This window comes from Cygnus atratus, chromosome 17, assembly GCF_013377495.2.
Source record: "Cygnus atratus isolate AKBS03 ecotype Queensland, Australia chromosome 17, CAtr_DNAZoo_HiC_assembly, whole genome shotgun sequence".
NCBI lineage: Eukaryota > Metazoa > Chordata > Aves > Anseriformes > Anatidae > Cygnus > Cygnus atratus.
The window spans coordinates 1,700,228-1,722,027 of NC_066378.1; the positions used below are offsets into that span (position 1 = coordinate 1,700,228).

The 21,800-nt window shown below is 48.2% G+C and overlaps 1 protein-coding gene across 1 annotated transcript; it reads left to right on the plus strand.

The window, feature by feature from the left end:
- The first annotated feature begins 3,440 nt into the window (after nucleotides 1-3,440).
- LOC118260800 (acyl-CoA dehydrogenase family member 11-like) lies at nucleotides 3,441-21,202 on the plus strand. The gene is made up of 14 exons (XM_035571269.2): nucleotides 3,441-3,740; nucleotides 7,177-7,409; nucleotides 8,046-8,145; nucleotides 9,160-9,277; nucleotides 10,129-10,271; nucleotides 10,374-10,523; nucleotides 11,060-11,154; nucleotides 11,421-11,520; nucleotides 13,126-13,266; nucleotides 14,245-14,337; nucleotides 14,747-14,854; nucleotides 20,089-20,260; nucleotides 20,512-20,578; nucleotides 20,876-21,202. Exons 1-14 carry the CDS (start codon nucleotides 3,441-3,443, stop codon nucleotides 20,997-20,999), a joined length of 1,944 nt encoding a protein of 647 aa, XP_035427162.1. The 3' UTR covers nucleotides 21,000-21,202.
- Nucleotides 21,203-21,800: the final 598 nt, after the last annotated feature.

Consider the following 21,800-nt stretch of genomic DNA (forward strand, 5'->3'; position numbering starts at 1 on the left):
TGTGAAGGGGCAATGTGAAAGAACTGGAATTCTGCCAATGGTATCCAGTATTTTAGCAGGGTAAGCAGGAAACACACTAACATCAATCTTGGCCAGAATACAGGAATGACTCTTCTGGGACACCTTGAAAAAAAAAAAAAAGAGAGAGAGAAGTCCACATTGTTTTAATGAAAGCACGTCTTGTTAAACAAACCTGGATTAAAGAGGAAAATCCTTTTTTTTTTTAATTATTAATTTTTTATTTAACAAGAATGGAAAGCTGGTTGATAAAGGCAATAACGTGGATGTTACATGTTTGGCACTTCAGTGAGGTGCTTGATTTAGCACCGACTGACATCTTGATTAAAAGCTTCCATTAGATGGAATTAGCAAGGCACACATTAACCAGTTTGAAAAATGGCTCGCTGCGAGATCTCAACGTGTAGTCGCTAACAGGGAGAGCTAATGAAGAACACCATGAAGAGGTCCCCAGCGGAGCGCTTCCTTGTCCACAGCCAGTCAGTATTTCTATTAACAATTAAAATAATAACATAAACGTAGTGGATTGATTTAAATCGTGAACTAACGCAGTGAGCAGAGGACTTTTATTGCAGCTGACTGAATCTCGTTCTGTGTTTTACCTTCTCAGCTCTTTTCCATGGAAGCCTCATTTCCATTTGCTGGCAGTCATTAGGACGTTGATTGGAACCTGTCACAGCTTTTGTGCTAAATTTAGCACTTCATTTAGTAATGAGAGCAGATTACTGCTATAAAAGTATATTTAAACAAATACACACCTGCGAAATTTTTAGTATTTACATGTTAAATATTTTAGGATTTTTTAAAATCACGTTTGACTAAGCACACTTCAAACAGGACTGGAATGCAATTAAAACAGACAAAGGCATTACTCCGACGTCAGGTTATTAGCTAAATAAAGCTGATTTAAGTGAGCCAGAGAGATAAGGAAATATGTTTTCTACAACACGGTACATTCATAATCGATTTACACACAAAGGAAATGTCATCTTGACTGCGTGTATCTGATCTGATTGCTTGGGTACGTGGTGCCCCTGAGGGCACCACAATCACGATTGCATCCCAGCCAAACCTGACTATTTTTTCCCGGATTATGAGAGAGGAGAAAAGCTGCCCGGCTTCCAAAGCCCCACCGCGCTGCGAGCCGGGGAGCCGAGGAGAAGGAACGGACCAGGACCAGGACCAGGACCAGGACCAGGACCCGGCCCCCGGCCCCTCAGCGCCCCCGGCCCCGCCATGTGGCCGCACCCCAGGGCCGCGGCATGTCTGCGGGCGGCCGCTTGCTCCCCATCATTAATTTCGGCTCGTTTCAGACTACAGCGGCCTCCATAAGGCTGCCACTGGAGTTTTAAAAGCGTTTTTTTTTTTTTTTTTCTTTTTTTTTTTTTCTGACGGGCACCGGGGAGCCCCCAGCGCCACCCGCAGCCGGGGCCGGCGCCCGCCGCCCCTCGGCAGCCCGCGGGGTCCCGCTGAGGCGCCGGGCCATGGCCGCCATAGCGCGGAGCCCTCTTGAGGCACGGCGGCCCCCTCGCTGGGCCGGGCCGGGCCGGGCCAGTACCTGCGCGGCTGAGCCCCGCTCCTTCAGCCTGGGGGCCGCGGGCTCCGCCTGCCGGCTCGGCTCGGCTCGGCTCGGCTCCGCGCGGTGCCGCGGGGCCCCCGGGCCTGCGCGGCGCTGGGGGCGGGCGGAGGGCGGGGGCTCGGCGGCGCCGTGGCGGGCGAGGCTGAGGGGGGAAGCGGCGCTAGGCCCAAAGCTGGCACGTGGAGGGTCCAGGCGGTGCAGGGGGCACATGGCCCCGGTGTGGGGGCTTGGGAGCGTGGAGGAGGCTTCCACGGCAGCGGGGCTCCCGCCAGGCTGATGGCAAAGGTGCCTCCTCGCAGCCTGTGGGCAGCTTTCCTCTTCATAGAATCCTAGAGTCATTAAGGTTGGAAACGAGCTCCAAGATCATCTGGTCCAACCATCGCCCTACCACCAATATCACCCAGTAAGCCGTGTCCGTAAGCACCACGTCCAACCTTTCCTTAAACACCCCCAGGGATGGTGATGCCACCACCTCCCTGGGCAACCAGTCCCAATGTCTAACTTCCTTCCCCCAGGGCCCGCTGAGTGATTTAATGCCGCATCCCATGAGTGCAGACACAGCAAGGTGCCCTTTGGTAGCGTGACAGGGAAGAAATAGCAGCACAGTCATTGCAGGGCATTAGGTTTGGCCCAAGCGTGCCTGGAGGCCGGCACCAGGCGCTCACGGTGCTGTCCAAGCAGGTGTCGCCAGCAGCCATGCCTTCCCCACTGAAGCAAAAGGTGCATTTCTTTACCTCCCAGTTGCACAAACTATTTTCTGCATAGCGGGACTGTTAAATGTATGCAAACCCCTGCTGAAGTGAGGGACAGGGGGTGCTGCAGCATGAACAGGAGCCACACCACTGGTGGCTCTGACAACCTGATGCAGTCACAGTGGCAGCATCAAGAAAGTGACGAGGTCCCACCAAACAAGTAGCACCTGAATTTTTGAACATCAGTGTGGCTTTGTGGTACTGGATAAAGGTGAAAGGTGACTGGTTTTGCTTCACTAACACACTCTCCAGCTGGTCTAAGTTCATGCTGGGGTTGGGACATGTCCCTGGGTTTCACCCCATGCTCAAGTCTCCAACATTTATGCTTGTAACAGCACTTTGCTATCATGCAGGTTTAAAATCATGGTACTGCTTTTATTATCAGCATATCAGTCAAAATTAGGTGCATGTTTTATATTACTCAAAGACAAAAGACATTCTTAGAACACTCAGGTACTTCCCCAGGGAAAGGGAAACATTTAATATAATCCTGACTCAAATTTATGACATCAGAGACTTCATAAGAAGCAGATTCTTTTTGGAGCTAGTGTCACAACCCAGGACTCCAGACAAGGAAGATGAATTTCCCTTTTTAACCAACACCTCATTTACAGAATGACCTGCCTAAACCTTTTCTTCCTGTTTCCAGGCATTCTGTCACTCTTCAGAAAAGGAAATGTAATTTTTCTTTCTGATCTCTACCAGATTACAATTTCAAAATTCATTAGCCCAAGCAATTCAGTAGGGATGCTGGTGGGAACAGCCACTGCACATAGGTTCCCTGACTCTTGAAACATCAAAAACTGGGGCTGGTGACGATGATTTGCCCGGCTGGTAGGGGAGGCTGCAGTGTTTTCTGAGTACCTGTATTTTTCCAGGCTGTTTTCTGATCTCTTTCCAAAGACCTTTTCCCTAGTTCAGTCAACAACAGCTGCTAAACAGCTCCTCCCCGAGGGAGGAGAAAAGACATAACTGATTTACAAGAATAACTTAACAATGTTAAAACAAAACAGGACTGGTGCTAGTGTCAGCCTAGGAAAGGTCTGAAGGTGACAGCTGTCGGAGTGACACACTGAAGGCTTTGCACAACCATGTTTGCCCGTTGCTTGCCTTTGTGGAGATCCAGCGCTACCTGCAAGCCGTGGCAGTTGGGTCTCTCTCTGCGTCACAGCTGGGAGAGGTGCCAAGCTTGGAGCTGTAGAGGATTCAACACAACAGCAGAGCAGGGGCAACAGGTCAACATGCAGCAGAACCAAGTATTAGAAGATCTGGAAATGCCTGTTGCAAGAAGAGAAACTGAGAACCTCTTCCAAGAGCGGCCCGAGACTGGGAACCAATATCTGGAAGATGCTTTGCTTCGGAGTTACCTGAAGGCACACCTTCCTCCCAAGGTCTGACGTACGTTTGTGTTTCTGTGTGTATACACACTACAGTTCTGGCTAGGTGACTGCTTAAGACTATGAATTGAACATTTCTCAGAGCCCTTTTGTGCCTTCAGTGTGTTTAACTGAGGGGAATTTACCAGCATTCTATAAAACTTGTTTTATGTAAATCAGTGCAGGGGTGAAAAATACTCCCAGGACATAAACAGAAATAGAAAGGGCCTAGTGGACTCCTGTGACTGGCTTGGGTGTTGCAAGGAGTGTTGTGAGATTGTCAGTGTGTGCATTTGTTACCTGGTCACCCAGCATAAAAAAAAAAAAAAAATCAGAGAAAGGGAAAAAACTGAGGTGCTTCCAAATTCTGCTGTGCTCTTCCACTTCTCTCTCACTAGGGAAGAGGTTTTTTTAAGGAACTTCCTTGCCAAAAGAATGAGGCTGTTGTCAGCTGAATGCAGAAGAGGATGGAAAGGCCCTAGGGGGTTTGCTTCTTCTCAGCAACAGTCACTGGCTTTTCTGAGCTGATTTTCAGAGTGACGGCTCTGTGCAGAGCTGCAGGGGTGCAGAGAGGTAGAGCAAGACCCCAAGCTGTGGGTCCCTGTTCTGTGAGCTTCGGGCCTGCAGGAAGCCTGGGGGCTCATTGCATCGGCTCTTCTCTGCCCTCACCCCCAGGACTGCAACTGCTTCTCACTCGTCAGGGACCGGATCTCATGGAGCTGAGCGTGACCTCTCGCTGTGAGTCATTCCAGCAGAAGCAGTACCTGTAAAGCCATGGGAGTAACGGAGGCAGATCCTGGATGTCAGTGATGTTCTTGGTCTCCATGTCTGTGAGGCCTTGCAGTCTTGGGGTGGTAGGAGTGTGATGGCAGCACTGGGAGCTTGCTTTTGTCACGGCCGTCGCAGGAGACAGGAATGAGGCCTCCCTACGCACCACTGTGGCCTTCTTGCTAAAAGAGAAGGTGAGGGAAAGGACAATACCTTTGGCAACCATGAAGATCTTGCTCCTAATCTGCACCTTTGCAAGAAGCACGATTCAGATCTTCTGAAGAATTAAAAAGGTCAGAGCTGCTCTCCACTCGTTCCCCAAAGAGACACAGTGGCTGCAAAATCTACCAGAAAATCATCAGAATCTCCCTTACGTTTCTGCGCATAGTCCCAGTGGGGCAGTGTTGCCTCACTGCTAAAAGGGAGAGCCCAGTCTCTGCTCTCTGCCTGAAGCAGCACCAGCTTGTCCGCAGCCTGAGAGGCTGCTCTCCATACGAACGCCCTCCTGTCCAGGGGAGCAGGAGCAGCTGCAGCTCTGTGTGTTGCGCTGAAGCAGACACCACAGTGGAGGTTGATTCCCGTTGTACTGTTCACCTGTGTTCAGCAGTGAACACAAAAATTTCCCTGGAATGGAGCAAAGGCTTTCTTTGTTTGAAGGTGATTTCTGGAGAACACAGAAGAAAGCATCCACTTTTTTTTTTTTTCTGAGCACAGTGGTGGAGATATCAGTCTTTGATCCCTTTGTAAATAAGTCCTGTAGTAGAAAGGATCGTATGTTTGCCCTCTTAGTTTGTTTTCTCTGTATTCATCCCTGGAACATCAAAGCAGTGGTTAGGGTGAGTGAGACCATCAGCAGATGCTGCAAGTTAGTGGCGTCAGCCTTGAACCTCACGGTTTGCAGCTGCCTCCCCAGTATCCTGTTGTGTGGTTTTGGAGTGCCCCAGCTGCGGTGTGTTACATGCAGCAGTCACCAATGCAGGAACTCTGATTTTGTTCTCTTACCTTGAAAATAAACACATTCGCTTGGGCAACACACTGGTTTATAAGTGTGGTCAGGGCAAGAGCTTGCAGCTAAGTACTATGTTTTTTGTTTTTGTTTTTTTTAAGAAAATGTGGATATGGAGGTAAAGAGACTGTTGTAGTGAGCTCACTGTAGCATGCTTACTAAGAGACCTGTTTGGAAAACTACTACTCTTCTGCCTACAAAAAAAATGCCAGCTAAAGAGTTCAAAGGTTCCTGTGCTTCAGGGATTAGTGAAATCCGTGTACCTTGGATGCTTAGGTTGTGCTTGTAAAACAGCCTTCAAATTGTTGTTAAGATATGATAAACCTTGGAGGCATATACCCATCCCAGCTGAACCTAGAACAGGAGTGCCGCGTAAGCTCTACCAGTTTGACAGGGCTCATGCAGGCTTTTGGCTCGTGTTGTGGTTTCTGAGGCTGAGTATTTCAGCATTCACCTGAAAGAATACTGCCTGGTCTGAGGACGGAGACTTCCAGAGCACCGACTGGACGGCGTGTGCTGGATCCTCATTACACACGTTGAAAGGCAGAGTGATGAAAGAATCAATCATATGGGATGGAGTTTAATGAAAAGTCAATGCAGAGGGGAAGCAGGGTTTGTATTTCATCAGCAGTACATTAATGTGTTTTATAATTGCACCATTTGGGCAGAGCAGCTATGGCATTCACCTCTGCAACTGCTATATTGAGGAGGAAATGAGCATCTCTTGTGGTTTCAGAGAACAGCAAAAAATATTCCTCTGTTCAAAGTTAATCTTGATCAGGCGCTCCTGTGACACCCCATAACAGTCTTGGACGTATTTTTGCTAATCAGAGTCCAACATTGCTAGGGGCTAGGTCTACTTGGCCTAGTTTTAATCAGCTATAAGTCAGGCTGTTTACGTCTAGGCAAGTTCATTGAGTTTCAGCCACAGACAGTGAAGAGGAGCAAGCACCTACAGGAGATCCTTGTCACCTTAAAATAAGGATCTAAGGCTTGGAACAAATCCCTTCTCTGCAGGTGCTGGTTTCTCTCCATTAACTACGGACAGACTACTCTGTCCAAGTCAGCCAAGCGTGGCTGAAATGAGGGCAGATGAATCCTTACCTAGGGATGTGCAAGAAGCTGGCTGCAGAGTGACAGTTTGAATCTAGACACACCCTGTATGTGAGGCTGAAGCTCAAAGGATTGAGCTGTCCCTCCTTTTCTAACCTGGTAAGGAGTTAACTACTGAGCCCAGCAGAAGTTTTTGTATACAGATGAAGGCTTCCTGTTTTTGGCACCTTTTCCTCTAGCACTCTCATCCAGCAGTAAATCACAGAGTGATTTACTGAGGTTGGAAGGGCCCTCTGGAGATCAGCTCATCCAGTCCCCTTGTTCATATGCATCTGTGTGATTCTCAGCCCTGATACAAAAGCCCTTCTGTCTTGTGTAAAATCCAGAGATGTTGCCAGAAGTAACTTGAAAAAATGATTTTGAAAAAAAAATGTGACAGCTGAGCACAGCTGTGCCAGCAGAAGCTAAGGGACAAGCTGTCCTGCTGCATCACAGAGTACAATGAGCCAAGTGGCAAGAGATCATTAGCACCCAGAACAATATGGCCAGTCCTTTGACTTTCTGATTAAGACCGAGGCTCCTTTCCTTCCAGGTGAGTGCCTAAAGGCTCTTGTTGGTTCACAGGTACTGGAGGAGGTGAGTCAGGACCTGGAGAGGTTTGGAAACCGTCTGCTAACCGAGGTCAAACCTCTGGGATGGGAATGCGAGTTGAATCCCCCTGTGTTTCGGCAGTACGATGCCTGGGGGCAGCGGGTGGATCACATCATCACCTGCTCGGCCTGGAAGAGGATGAAAGAGATTTCAGCAGAAGAGGGGCTGATTGCTGAGGCCTATGAGAGAAGATATTCCAACTGGAGGTAACTGGGGGAGAGTGGGAGCAACTTGGTGCCTTGCTGGTTATTCTTAGCAGAGTGTATTGAGCATCTGGTGGGACTGAACTTCTTGTTGTATAATGGGTAACAGATGATGCACGGACAAAAGCACGCCTACTGCTGTACTGAACAGCAGTGTCTGTCCACTGTAATGTTCCACATCAGCAATGATAAGCTGTAACTAATGGCCTACAGTTGATCACAATATTCTTTGATGCCACTTTCCTGATTCTGGGGCCTGGCATTTCCCTGCGCTGCTCCAGCTTTACATGCAGTAGTTGTAACACAGCCAAGGGTCTGGAATTGTACTTGCAATTTAATTGTATTCTGGTCTCTGGAGATAGACCCAGATTTCTTATTTTTAAAAAGTACCCTTAATGTGCGCCAGATGGCAAGCGATGCCTTCCATCCAGCCCCACGCTGGCAGTCCCTCCGGGACTGAGAAACTTCTGCTCCACTTCTGTCTTCCTCTCTGAAACAGTTTCTGCCCTCTTAGAAATGAGCAGACTGATTCTAACCCATCTGGGCTGTATTTTTCCCCTCTCTTCCTAGTCAAGATATTTTATCCTCCTGCTGCCGAACTGCCACAAAACCTGTCTGTTTTTGCTCTTTCTTTCCTAGCCGTGTGCACCAGGCTGTCAAACTGTACTTGTTTTCAACCACCTCTGGAGGTTTCAACTGTCCGCTGGCCATGACTGATGGAGCAGCCAAAGTCATTGAGGTACGAGCTCAGCTGGTCTCTGAGGACACAGCCCACGTCCTGGCAGTGCTGGCTAGAGCCAGGAGCACTGGCCGAGGATCTAGGAGATCTGATCTAGCTGATCTGCCATCTGGCTCTGGACATGGCCCTTTCCTGCTCTGTGACTCAGCTCTGTCTCCCACTGCCTGGCTTTCTCCTTTCTCTGCAAAGTCTGTGCACCCAGACTGACTTTTATATTTACATACAACACTGTGCACCGTGAGGCCTTCACTGCATACGAAACCTGTAACACTGCAGGCAACTGGAAAGGTCTCTTATTGTTCCATAGTTTTTTTGTTTTGTTTTGTTTTGTTTTGTTTTTAACTACAAGGCACAAAGGCCTTGCTTTCCTGTCCCCTCTGTGAAGCAGCTGTTAAGCATATTGGGCTAGATCCATACCTGGTGCTAATTAACCAACCTTGCAAGGCTTCCCCATCTGAAGATTTGGCTCTGCGATTTACTGACCCTTTGCACTATGTAACTGGCTATGTAGGGTGCAGAGAAAAGCTAGGCCTTGTGTAGCTAGCTCTGGGCATTCTAATTAAAAAAAGAAAAAAAAAGAAAAAACACAAGGCAGTTACCTTTTCCTGCAGCTCTTTGGGTGCTGGTGACATCCAGTGTACACGACTGTATGCTTGCACCCTGGCACTGAAAGCTTTTTTGAAAAGTTTTGAAAGCTGTGGGTCCAGCTGCAGAAGTTCAGGGGCAGTAGGGCTGCTCAACACTGCCCTTTGTAACAGAAGCCTGCACCTTCTGCCCGCATAGTGTTCCAGCAGCCTCGTACGAGCCAGGAGGTTTCACAGACTGTTGGCAGTACCCGCAGATGCACTGCAGCACAGTGCAGGACGTTCGGTGTCCCACTCTCCTGCTTGCATACCATCCATTCTGAGCCTTGTAGGGATACTTGTAGGACACACCAGTGTTAGTTAAGGCAACTGTCTAATTTCATCTGCTTTGGTATGACCTTCTTCGTTTCTTTTCCCTCTCCCAAAACAGTCACTAGGTATTCCTGCATCCCTGAAAAATGCTTTTGACCATCTGACATCCCGTGACCCCAAGAAGTTCTGGACCTCTGGCCAGTGGATGACCGAGCGCAGGGGAGGCTCTGACGTTGGTACGTGTACTGAGGTGGGAAGCAACTGCAGCAGCAGCTGGCATATTAGTGAGAACTGAGAACATGAAGGGTGTGGGGAGCTTTCAAAGCCAGGTGGCTGGCTTACGAATCTTCAGCAGAAGTCATCTAAATCATCTGCACAGCTCTGCCCTTTACTGACAAAAGGCCCAGCTTCTGTCCACTGATGTACACAGCAGGTACAGAGATTTGACCCTTGCTCAGATAACACACTGACATCTAGCTCTGTAATCTAAACCTTGGGCAAGGCAATCAGGCCCATCCCAGCTGGGACTGAGGAAGCGTTCTTGATCTTCAGCTTTGGTCCTTGGCAAATGATAGGAATAGCGTGATGGGCTAGGAAACCTCTGAACTCCATTGCAGAGACAGAAATGTGGAAAGGGAGTCACCTGCATGGGATGAAACTGCAGTTGGTTTCCTGGTGGGAGAAGTGAAAGAGTCAGCTGTGGAGGGAAAGCTACAGAGATGAGCATCATTGTAGGATTCATGATTCCTTAGCACCCTTTGTTGTTCTTGGCTATGGTAGCTCCTAAAGAAATTGAGGCGTTGGATTGTAAACCGCAGTGCATTCTGCTTACAAAACGCTGCCCTTACCATTGTTAGCCTGGAGCAATTGCTGGAAAGGCTTTCAGCTAAACAGAGCATATTTCCTTTCTAGTACTTAACTCTGGCTGCATTTTTATCCACTGTCAGTGAAAGAGATTAGCAGCTAATCCATATTTCATCCAGATAGCAAGAGGTGACTTATAAAGAGCTGCTGCTTAAACTGAAAATCAGCATCGATTGATACAGAAGTTCCTATAAAGCCAAGATCTTCTGTTCCTTTCTTGCAGCTAATGGCACGGAAACAGTGGCCAGAAAGCAGCCAGATGGCACATATTGTCTATATGGTTTTAAATGGTTTACATCAGCTGCTGATTCTGATGTGACATTAACCCTGGCCAGGATAGCAGATGCTGAAGGACATGTAAAACAGGTCTGTTCTGTGGTGGAATGCGCTGAAGGAGCAGGGGAACCTTTTACTTTCCTTTTTTCATTGTGACATAGTCCTCCTTGTGTGCCTTTTTAATGGCCCCAGGGTTCCAGTGGCCTGTCGCTGTTCTTCCTGAAGGTTCGAGATGAAGACAAGAAGCTGAACAATATCCGAGTGCAAAGGCTGAAAGACAAGTTGGGCACACGGCAGATGGCAACAGCAGAGCTATGGCTGCATGGAGCTGAAGCAGAGCTGGTGCGTAAGGCACCATTTCCCCCTCCTCCTGGGGCTGGGCAGGCTTGGCGTGACAGACTGCTCATGGGGATGTACAGCTGAAGAATTTCCTCTCATCCATGTCTGTAACTGGCTGCTCGTTCCACAGAACCCTTCCCCAACAGGGCCCTGTATGGAACAGAGCTCAGGAAAAATCCTGGGGGAGAAGGGGAAAAAAGTAATTCTAAGCTGATCATTTCCCTAATCCAGTTGCCTTAGCCCAGCTGAGGGGCAGTTCTGTGTGGCATGCAGGTGGGAACAAGCAGCCAGTGACCAGAACTGATCGTGCTGATACAGTCTCCAAAGGCACCTCACCAATCATGCCACAGACTTGGCTAAAATAAGACAGCTGCATTTTAACACAAGCAGATCTTTCTGGTGCTGGAGAACAGAGAGAGGTGAAGTGGATGTCCTGTACCTGTCTGCCTGCTGGCACAAGTGTCGCTAAGATAGACATGCTTCAGCTTCCCAGGCTGTGCCACAGGCTTACATTGACCTTTGTTCCTCCGTGGTTTCAGATCTCTGCAGAAGGTCGTGGAGTGGCCTCCATCTCCAACATGCTGAACATATCTCGGATCCACAACATCATTGGTGCAGTAGCTTCCATGAGAAGGTGAAGGCAGCCTGGACCCCCCTCCCAGAGCTGGAGGAGCAGCGTGTCAGGATAAGGGGAGATTGCAGTGCTTAGCACTGCAGTCGCTTGTCACGTTGTGCCTTTGTGGGCACAGGGCTGGGAGCCAGCGGTGCTAGGTCACCCACAGGTGACCTAGGCTGGTGTGCTGCAGCCGAGCAGGGTTCACCCAGTGGGGATGGCCGTAAGGGGAGGCTTAGAAGGAAGGTTGCTGGTCTAACGCCTTTCCCTGGCTGTGTTCTCTCTAGGATGATCAGTCTGAGCAGGGAGTACGCCCTTAAGCGGGTTGTCTTCGGGAAGCTCCTCAAAGACCATCCCCTACACATGCAGACAATAGCCCGGCTGGAGGTAAGGCTTCCAGCAGCTGAGCTGATTCTGCTGGTCAGGAAAGAGGGCAGGGATCCTCAGCCGCTTATGGGCACAGCCAGCCTGCCTCTGTGTGCAAGTCAAATGTAGCAGGCTCTTCCTGCTACAGAGAGGTGTGTACAGCAAGGGAATTGTCGTAGTCTAGTGGGACTGGATCTGATGATGGACCTGAGTTCTCTGCTGGACTCCAGGTTATCCTAAATTACAGTTACCTGGGAGCTGTTCTGACAGGAGTGCTAAAGTTCGTGCATGCATCCACTATGTCATGGCCTCTAAATTTAGTCGTTTGCATCAGACCACAAGCATAGAATCACAGAATCATAGAATATCCCGAGTTGGAAGGGACCCCCACAAGGATCACTGAGTCCAACTCCTGGCACCACACAGGTCAACCCAAAATGACACCACAGTCTCCTGAACTGCAGTTATCAGACTGTTTTCCAAGACTGGTGCACACTCATTCAACTCTCCTGGTAGCTCTTGCAGCAGGAGATAGGCTATTCTCAGTGGGCTTGATGAATTCCTGGGGGGGGGGGTCCATGAACTTTCAATTCTGGGACAAATTTGTCTCCATGGTATACCTGCACATTGCTCACCACAAGACACTGAGCTTGAATACAGCACCTAGACGTAAATACCATCTAAAGAAATAATGGTTAGACAGTGGAAGAGAGAGCAGTATGAATTGGCACTCTGGCTCTGGGCTTTGAGAGGAATTTCACTGCCTTAGCTCTCTGCAGAATGTCTCACAGCTTTGCCTCAACACTGAGCCCACTAAACCCACAGGACATGGGTGGCTTCCTCCCACTACCAAAACTTCAAAAAGAAGGCACACAGTTCTCCTCCTCTCATCTATCCAGGCACTATTTCTTCTTTTAACTGGTGTAACACGGATTCTTATCCTTGGGCTACAATAGGTTCATGCAAATATTTAAACCAGCATTTATAACTCCTCTTGCAGGGTGGGGGAAGAGGGAAAGTGGTGTCACCCCAACAAGTGTCAAGCATAACTTAAAGCTCCAGCATCTCGTAGCCTGTGGCAGTCCATGGCCAGAACTCTACCTCTGAAAGAAAGGCAAGATCCGATGTAGTCCCACAGCACATCATTACACACAGAGGCTACAAAGCTCATAGCTCAGTGCTGTCTAAATTGCAACTTGTCAGGGAAGCAAGAGGCTCAGCAAGAAATCTAAGACCTTGCAGATCTGGTGCTCGGAGGCTGACCATCAGATGTGCAGTCTCATGCCCTTTATCCTTGAAAAGAATGGATTTATGATCTGGAAACCCGAGAGGAGCTTTGGTAAGGCTCCCATTAGGCTTAATGAAGTGGCATTGTCCCTTTTCTATAGTGGATTGCAGTGTACAAGAGAGGCAGCTCCAGATTGCTTCTAATATTTCATGCCTTATGCCCTGTTGATCTGTGGTCTTTGTCTCTGAAGCCGTGGTTTTGTACAGGGGGGGTTGCATTTTGCTCAGGTCCAAGCACTGTGCATCCCTTCCAGATAGTCTCATGGCACCTCAGCAAATCAGGCTGGAATCACAGTTCAAGACCCATGCCAATGAAGCTCCCCACTTCTCCGCATGCAGGTGCAGACACGAGGGGCTTTTCTTCTGCTCATGGAGATCGCTCGGCTGCTTGGACTTGCAGAAACCAACATGGCGAGTGAGCAAGACCAGCTTCTCTTGAGACTGCTTGTACCCGTCGCCAAACTATACACTGGGAAGCAGGTATGGAGCAACCAGTTTGATTAGCCTTGAGTGGGGCTGGTGGCACATTAGCAGCCATGGAGCTGGAAAGAGGCAGAATTAACACAGCCAACGAGAAGGGCAGCAATAGTGTGGGGTACAGGCAGCGACCTCTATCTGCAGGGCCTGCATCATGATAGCTACCCCGCAATTACTGCTCTGCGCTGATGCTGGACTTTGTAAGTGGGGGACTCATCCCTCAGCTCTCAGGAAGGACTCAGCATGCCAGCTGCCTGGCAAGCAAGCCACAGATCAGTCATCTGGTGACAGCAGATAGAGCAAACACTCTGTGAAGTACGCCATACACCACACGCCACAGAGGAATGCTGCTGAGGCTTCAGGAGAAACTCCCTGTGCTCCAAGACTAAGGTGGGACACTGAGCCACAGGAAACATCTTTTTCCTAGTTAAGAACAAATAGAAGAGAGGTAACAGTGCTAACAGCATCAGCTTTAACTTCAGGGGTCTGTCCCCCTCCTAATACCCTCAGCTTAAATACAAAGAAACTTACACACCATAGGCAAGGAGATAGTAAGATTCTCCTGAAACAGAGACACTTTCTTCTATGTACCAAGCAAACCACAGGTTTATCCTTACCTAGAGAGGACTGCAGCGAGACAGATTCTCCCTGGATCTTCTCCCTGGGTCTGACTGCTCCTGCAAGTCCTCACTCAGTGCTGATCACTCTTCACTCCCCAGACTGTGCCTCCCTTCATGTAATGAGCAACCTGGTCTACTGAGAGGTGTTCCTGCCCACGGCAGGGGGATGGAATTAGGTAACCTTTAAGGTCCCTTCCAATCCAAACCATTCTGTGATTCTATGAATGAGCAACCTGCTTCAGCAAGGCAGTGGGATCTAGTCAGTCCCCTCCCAGCAGGAACTGCTGTGTGATGCGGGAGGTTTCCAGCCACTCCTTCCCTTTGTGCAATGTGTATTATATCAACTCTCTGCATTTTGCAGGCTTCTGCCACTGTTATTGAGGCAATGGAGTGTTTCGGAGGACAAGGTTACATGGAGGATACAGGCTTGCCGGTCATAGTTCGTGATACTCTGGTAAGGAAGCAGCAGAAAAAGCTTGTTGTGTATCACCTAGTCCCCTGCATAGTCCTTCATGGTTGCCACCTAAAGACACGCTCAAAGAAAAACACAGTCCTCCCCAGACTCACTGCAGGTGTTGCAGTTCTTTCTAGCTGCCTTCCTGCTGAGCACAGTCATCACCAGGGAGGGGACATGATCTGTTCCTGGTGCTGGGAATTGCTTCCTAGTTCAGTAATGTAGCCGGGCCCCTCGCTCTCATCAGCAGTGCTTCTTCCCACTTGTGGTGAGGCAAGACATCTTTGGAGATTTCCTTGATATTCCCTTAACTCTGCCCCAGATCTTCATTGGCTCATGTTCCCCCTTATTTACTGCAGTTGCTCCAAAAGGCTCCTTCTTGCTCTGACATGGTCTCTTCTACCACCAGGTGCTGTCTATATGGGAGGGAACAACAAATATCCTGTCACTTGACGTCCTGAGATCCCTCACCAAGAGTCAAGGACAGGCGATAGCTGTGTTCTTCTCCACAGTGCAGGTGAGCCCTTGTCAAAAGCACCATTAAGCCTGATTTGTTCGATTTGTCCAAGTCTTATTTGGTGTTAGTGCTCCTGGCTGAGACTGGTGGAGAATATGACCAAATTCAAAGCTTTAGACAAGTGTTCAGAAGGTGTTTTGCAATTCTGCTCTTTAAATAGCACTTACAAAAGCAGAGTGCAGGCAGTGTTTGTTTTAGGATGCTTGTGTGCTGGGGAAAAAAAAAACAATGCAGGTAATTTTATTTCTATAGTAAAGAGTTTTGCATTGTCACTGTTCTTCACGACAGGTACCAATGTAAGTGTATTTTTAATGTGATAGAGTCAAAATAATGTAGCGCTTTTTTTTTTTAACTGCAAAAACACCACAAGACTACTGAATATTAAACTTTCACTAGGGCTACCTACTGCAGCATGACTTTCTATTCTTATTCCCACTGAAAAGATGGAAAGAGCCAAAGGAATCCCTTTGCTGCCTCTTCAGATTTGCAGTTCTCTGCCTTTACCTACAGGCTGCTCTTTTAAAGGTGCCCAGATAACAGGCAGTCATGGAGAGTTCAAAGAAGCTCAGAATTTCCTGAAGGTAAATGAGCATCATCTGGCTTGTTACATCCCGTAAGGGGACACAGGAATGAGGCTGGAAGGCATGATCACCATATCAGAGGGTATTCCCTCAGGGATTAGACTTTTAATGGAGATAGAACAATTCAGAACTGTAAGAGTGCAGATACAGTGAGGGAATCATGAGCTGCTGTATTTCACCACATGTAGCCTTCACTTTCTCATATTCTCCCCATGAGAAGTGAGAGGTCTGGGCCACTTCACTCCCTTCAGCACTGACAATTTGCTCTTTGAAGATGATGGCACAAGCAGAGGGAGAGCAGAGATGATACCTACATGGTGGCCTTGCCACTGCTCAAACACAATTGTGCTGAAAGCCCAGACATCCCAGGGAAAGAAAGGAGACTGTGAAGTGAACATAGGAACAGGTACACAAAGCAAAACATAATATATATAATGGATATTTTCATTATATGTATATAGAGATTTTTTTTTAATAAGTAGATTCTATAAAACAAAACAAATATAAGACTCTTATTGTGGTCTCTGGTGTATCCAGCAGATTATCCTACCCTATCCATCCATCAGGTCCTTCAAAAACATGCTAACAAGAGCCTGACCCCTTCTCACCAGTGGCTGCAGTTGGCAACTTGTGTTACATTTCACACCCACAGCTTAGCTGTATTCTGCACAGACCACCTCTCTGACCTCCAGAGATGTCCTCTTACCATCCTCTCATGCAACTTTTGTTAAAGGAAAAATACCTCAAGCAATTTGACTACCAAACATGAAAGCCAAATCTGCTCATAAGCAGGACTAATGAGCATACCCACTAATTAAAAAGCCAACTGGTCCAGCTGTTGATAAAAAGCAGTTTAATCTGACACTGAAGGTAATGGAGTAGAGAAGGAAAGGAGGGGGTGGTAGGCTCTAAAAATAACTTGGAAAGAAGCTGGCCTCCTCAGACTTATGCTTACACTAATTCAAACGAATTCCCCACAAAGGTGCCATACTGCAGTCCTAGCAGCACCTTCCTGGTGCAGCTAAGGGGGTCCCTTCAGCTCCTTAACTGGATAACCAGAGAAGCACTAAAGAACTCAGCAACACGATTCAGAGCAGGTAATTGCACAGCAGTGACACCAAGTATTGAGATTTATTAATTAGCAAGCTCATCATTGCTCTGGTGCTCCAACAAATCATGCTGTCTATGAGACCGTGGGGTGGAGAAGTGAGCACTGACTAAAGTTCCTCAAATGCCATTAATGCCACTGCATTTTCTGTTCATGTCACCCTTGGGCTGCCTCCAATTCCACGGAGTATGGCAACAGAGTGACTGGAAGTGGCTGGGGCTCAGAGAGCCGTGTGATGCCCTGGTTCTGGATGTAGTAGATCATACATGGCAAACGTAACCTGGGCACATCAGAAACCTTTCCCCTTGCCTTCAGCAGCCAGGCACTAGAAGCACCAGCCGGGAGGTATTTCTGCATGGTGCTTATGTAGCATCAGGCAGGACCATGCTGAGCTTCTACACCAGATTCAGGATGTCATTTTCAGGTGATAAACAACCTCATTTTGAGCTCCAGGTGTCCAAATTCTTCTGGTCTCTGGGAGTCTGTCTCGTTTTGAAACATCCTTCCCATACCCATCTAGTGAGGAAATCATTTAGCCCTTCATAAAGGGATTTTTACTGTTCCAATCCATTTTCTTTTTATTGATGCACACAAAACTTGGTACAATTCATTTTATGTTTGTCCCTCAAGGTTCTCGGTTTGCAGAATTTGTGCCCAGTGACAGAGGCTTCTTTGGAGAAAGTGGCATTAGTACTTAATACAGCATAGTTCTTTGTTCTCTGAAGGAATCCAATATTGTAATTACCTGTAGGAAAAGGGAAGAACAGAGACCTTTTTCATTTTTGCACAGCGTAATTATGAGAATCTGAATTTTTAGGGTAAGCTTGTTACAAACCACCCTGTCCAGAGGTAATTGGTCTGCAAGGTCTCAGGGAGTTTCAGGTGGATACTGCACGGGGGGAGTCATTTTATGTTATACTACGATTTTATTAGCTGGAATTTTGAGCCAGAGCATTGGCTGTACTCTAGAATTCTATTACAGTCTGAAAAGCGATGCTAAAATAGCACTGGGGAATTCTTTGATTATTGCATTTTATTAATTTTAGATTAAATTTGGTCACATCACAGTTCTTTCTGAATTGCCAGTCCTGCAGGCATCTTGCAGAGCTCAGAATTAACTGCCTGATGCATCAGCAATGACTGCGTGGGGCTGAAACTCTATCTGTAAATCGGACATGCAATCTGAGTCACATGGTAGTGTTTTTAGGTCCTTTTCAGACCATAACCACAATTTTAGCACAGCAGGAAATAAATGTAGGTTATTAAAGCGAGACTACATATTTGCTCAAAACAATAATATGAGACTTGTGCTTCTAGCCCCGTTTTGGATGTTCTCCCTGTTGCCGTGTTTTTTAAGTATTGGTGATCAGTCTTCAAGTAAGAACCGTTCTGACAATCTTGCTTGGTACTGAGAGCAAAGAAACGAGTGACAGCTTAAATATTCCTCAGCGATAACCCGAAGGAACCAGACATATTGGCACTCTGAAGTTCTTTCTCTCTGCTGATGGCAGTCAGGAAAGACCCGTACAAGCGGCACACCGGGGCTGCGTGCCCGTGCCTCCCCTCAGCTACGCCCTACAGGCGCTGGAGCAGATCAACACGCAGGAGAGCAAACCAGAATTTGCTTCTGCCTCAGACATCATCCCTGAAGCAGCTCTATCTCTAGTCTCTCACTCTCAAAGGCAGTGGAGGATGTGCAAAAACCTAGCTCAGTCTTTCAGAAGATTCAGTGCTTTTGGTTAGGAGAAAAAAGAGTGATCTGAAAAAAAAAAGGTGTAAATTATTGGAGAGCAAAGAGAATGCAATGGTTTTTTGTTGTTGTTTGGTTGTTTTTTTTTCTTCTAAGGTTAAAACGATGCTTTATATGCCTGGTCTATGCTGCCCAGGTCTTTAAACCTTACAAAGCAAGGCAGTGTAGGATGTAGCTGTTTGTACACCCTGGCCGCTAGCACGCGGCTGCTGGTGGAAGCACGTATGTGGTTGCTGTGCTTTGCCTGTGTGACATTGGCTTCCACCCAAGCTGCTGGGAATATGTTTATGCCTTTGGGGTCTTTGATCCTTGCTGGCAACAAGCTCCAAGCTGCTTTTAAAACATCTTATTAGCATTCTGTGGGTTTGGAGGGTTCTTTGGACTTTATCTTGGCACCAGACCCAACCGCTTTACTGATGATGTTTTTGTATTCATACAGCATATGCTGTGAGTATTTGTGTGCCGCTTTGCCTGGAGCACAGAATAGCAACCATTGAGGATTGTGTTTTTCTTGTATTAGTAGTCAGAAAATACAGGGCAATGGTTGGGCAGAAGGTGTCACACACAGCCGTGTTACAGAAAGCAAAGCTGGGTTCAGCTTGTGTGGGCTGAGTCCTACGGTGCAAATAAGCTGTACCTTCACATACTAGCAAGGGGAGCTGCACATTCACTTAAGTACTAAAAAACCAGAAATTAGTTCTGTGCTGCAGCTCCTTACAGGCTTTAGCTCATAAACAGCCTACAAATGAGACTGACTAACAAAAAGCACCCCCTACCACCTGCTCCTTAAATATGCACGCAGTCCTGCCTGCAGTTCTGCTCCAGGTAAACCTTCAGCCTTCCTGCAGCAAGAGATATGAATGTTGTGGAGGTGCCAGTGCAGCACAGCCAGCTGCAGGGCTGAGCTCACAGCCGAAGCCAGTGCTGCCCGCAGGCAGGTGCCCGCCCTGCCAAACACTCGTGGCCCTGAGAGGTGCAGGGGTCAGAGGTTTGTGGCCACTGCGTGGGTGCGAGCTGGCTGCTTTTCAGCCTGCGTGGCTTCAGCGAGACCGAGCTTTCACCCAAGGCTGGCAGCCCCAAGCACAAGGCACGCTCTTTTTTGGGCTCATGAGGGCTCAGCACTGCTAGATGGGAAACACAGGTTTAGGGCTAGCCTCTGCCGGACACATCCAGGCAGCTGTGGGCATGCTGTGTTGTGAAAGAAGGACTATTTTAGATTCTCTTGGCAGACACTCACTTGTGCTTTCACAAGGTACATGGGATGCTGGGGAAACAGCAGCTTAGCCCAGCCACAGGAGGGTGGTGCTGGGTCCGCCAGAAGGGAGCCAGACTGGTTCACAGACAGGACTTGCAGGGAAAAGCTCCTTTTAATCTGAATTTTCCTGTCTGGGCACAGCTCTAACATCTTAGTGGGAGTGAAAATATAAAAAGAGGGGAGGTCACACATAATTAACCTGGTAATAACCCACACATTAATAACCTGATACAGGTGTGCAATTAGAGAGAAGTGGGGATGTCAGCTTGTCCCCATGTGCAGCTGGAAGGCCAGCACAGCTGGGCCTGGCTTGCAGGAACTCTCCGTTTTCAGGGCAAGGCTCTGAGCTTCCTTTTGGCAGCATCTCCTTTCCTGCCGAGCGGGGCTCTGGCCACTCCACCTATGGCAGTGCGAGCTGCAGCTACCTCAATTTAAGCCTTTTATTAATATCCCGCTGGGTGTGCTTGGGATTTCACCAGCCTCGTTTCTTTGCAGAAGGTAAATATGCTGTAATTTTTCCTGTGATTGCTTTCTTTGCAGAAAAAAATTGAGCTGGCTTCGAGCACTGCAAAACTGGAACCCGCTGTGAGGCAAATGCAGGATGCCATCAGCCGTCTCACCCAGTTCATTCAAGGAGCTGGTGCAAAGGAGGCAGTGACCATGGAGTTGGCTGCAAGAGACTTCTCTTACTCCCTAGCAAGGATCTATGCAGGTAGTGGGAAAGACAGAAATGATGAATTTCAGACCGGGAAAGGGCTAGGAATCAGTCCTAGAGTGTCATGGCTTCACACACTCAGAGGTAAAGAGTGGAGTTTTAAAGAAAGCTTGGTCCCTCCCCACCTTTCAAATGGAGGCAGCTCAGCCTGACAAGCGCTGTTGAGCAGCAACCACCAACTTCTTTCCATGAGCCTTTGCTGCTTCAGCTGGAGCCCAGGATTACTTACATCTCACGTTCTTCCACAGGAGCTCTTCTAATTGAACATGCATCTCGGTCTGACGCTTCCGCTGCAGATGTCTCCGCTGCTCGAAGGTAAGCAAAAACCTCCCCTATCCCAAACCATTCCAGATCATTTCTTGTGCGATGCAGCAGGCGTTGCTCTGCCTCTCTGAGCGACCTGAACGTCTGTCATGGTGAGATCCAAACTCCATCTCCTGGATGGAGACAAACAGCATTCTGGCTGGTTACCAGCAACGTTGCTGCTTTTCCCTGCCACGGGCAATCTCCATGCTACAGCAATGAGAAGGACCCAAACTGGGAACACCTCAAGTTGAGACCAGCATTGTCTGTTTAACAGGGCTCAGGTAACTGTTTGCATTCTCTGTTCAGGTGGTGCAACCAGGAACTGTGCCCTGTGGCCACAGAGTTCAAGAACAGCAGCTACGACGCTGAGGAATCGCTCATGGACAGCTCTCTGGTGTACGGCAGCCCCCCCAGCACCAGCAGGCTGTGACTCAGCACAGGTAACTGGAAAGCCATGCCAGCCTTGCCAATGCAAAGTGCAGGACGGCAGTGGCATTCGGTGCAGGCTGAAATGGCCATGGTAAACTGATGGATACAGACACTTCCATCTTCAGGGTGGCAGCGGCTGGGTCTACACCTGAGTGTCTGATCCAGGGGTGCAGCTTTGAAATAAACTCCTGTAGTGCCCCCGCTTGCCGCACTTTGGCTGGGTTTGCCAAGTTGTTTTACCGCACGCAAACTGTATTCCTTCGGGAAGGAAGGAAGTTGAAAGCTCTGCTCTGGCACTGAGCACACTCCAACCCCCAGCTGAAACAGCAGGTTGGCTGCGATCCCAAAGCAGACACCTCAGACAGCCACAAATTACAGGTATGGTGAAGATATTCCACCCAGGGGCCAGACCAAATCCTTCTGAACTAAACCCACAACTGCACCCATTGCTCCAGGCTGAAATCCACTGCTTTTGCACTGAATTACTTGCTAATGCAGACACAACCAGTGAAATTCAGTTGGAGATGCTGAAATGTTCTTACCGTGTTTTAGACAAATACTGAGTGATCAAATCAAATCATTATCAAATGCAGATAATGCCTTGAAGCAGCAGCTCTTCAAGTACTAACTGGTATTCTTTTTAAAGACAAGCAACCAAAATCAAAGTGAAAAATATTCGAAGCTGATTAAATACAGAAAGCCACCATTTTTTCTTGTTCACCATCTTGCTTTCCAATACTGCACATGCTCTTCCACCCGGGCACCTGCCAGGGGTGGTGTTTCTGCCAGGGCAGCCTCTGCT

Excerpts from the sequence above, each read along its gene's own strand:
- LOC118260800 (XM_035571269.2), top strand. The coding sequence starts at position 3,441 with ATGTTTGCCCGTTGCTTGCCTTTGTGGAGATCCAGCGCTACCTGCAAG. Across the intron at positions 11,155-11,420 it reads GCAGTAGCTTCCATGAGAAG|GATGATCAGTCTGAGCAGGG; the intron begins GTGAAGGCAGCC and ends TGTTCTCTCTAG. Across the intron at positions 20,579-20,875 it reads GATGTCTCCGCTGCTCGAAG|GTGGTGCAACCAGGAACTGT; the intron begins GTAAGCAAAAAC and ends TTCTCTGTTCAG.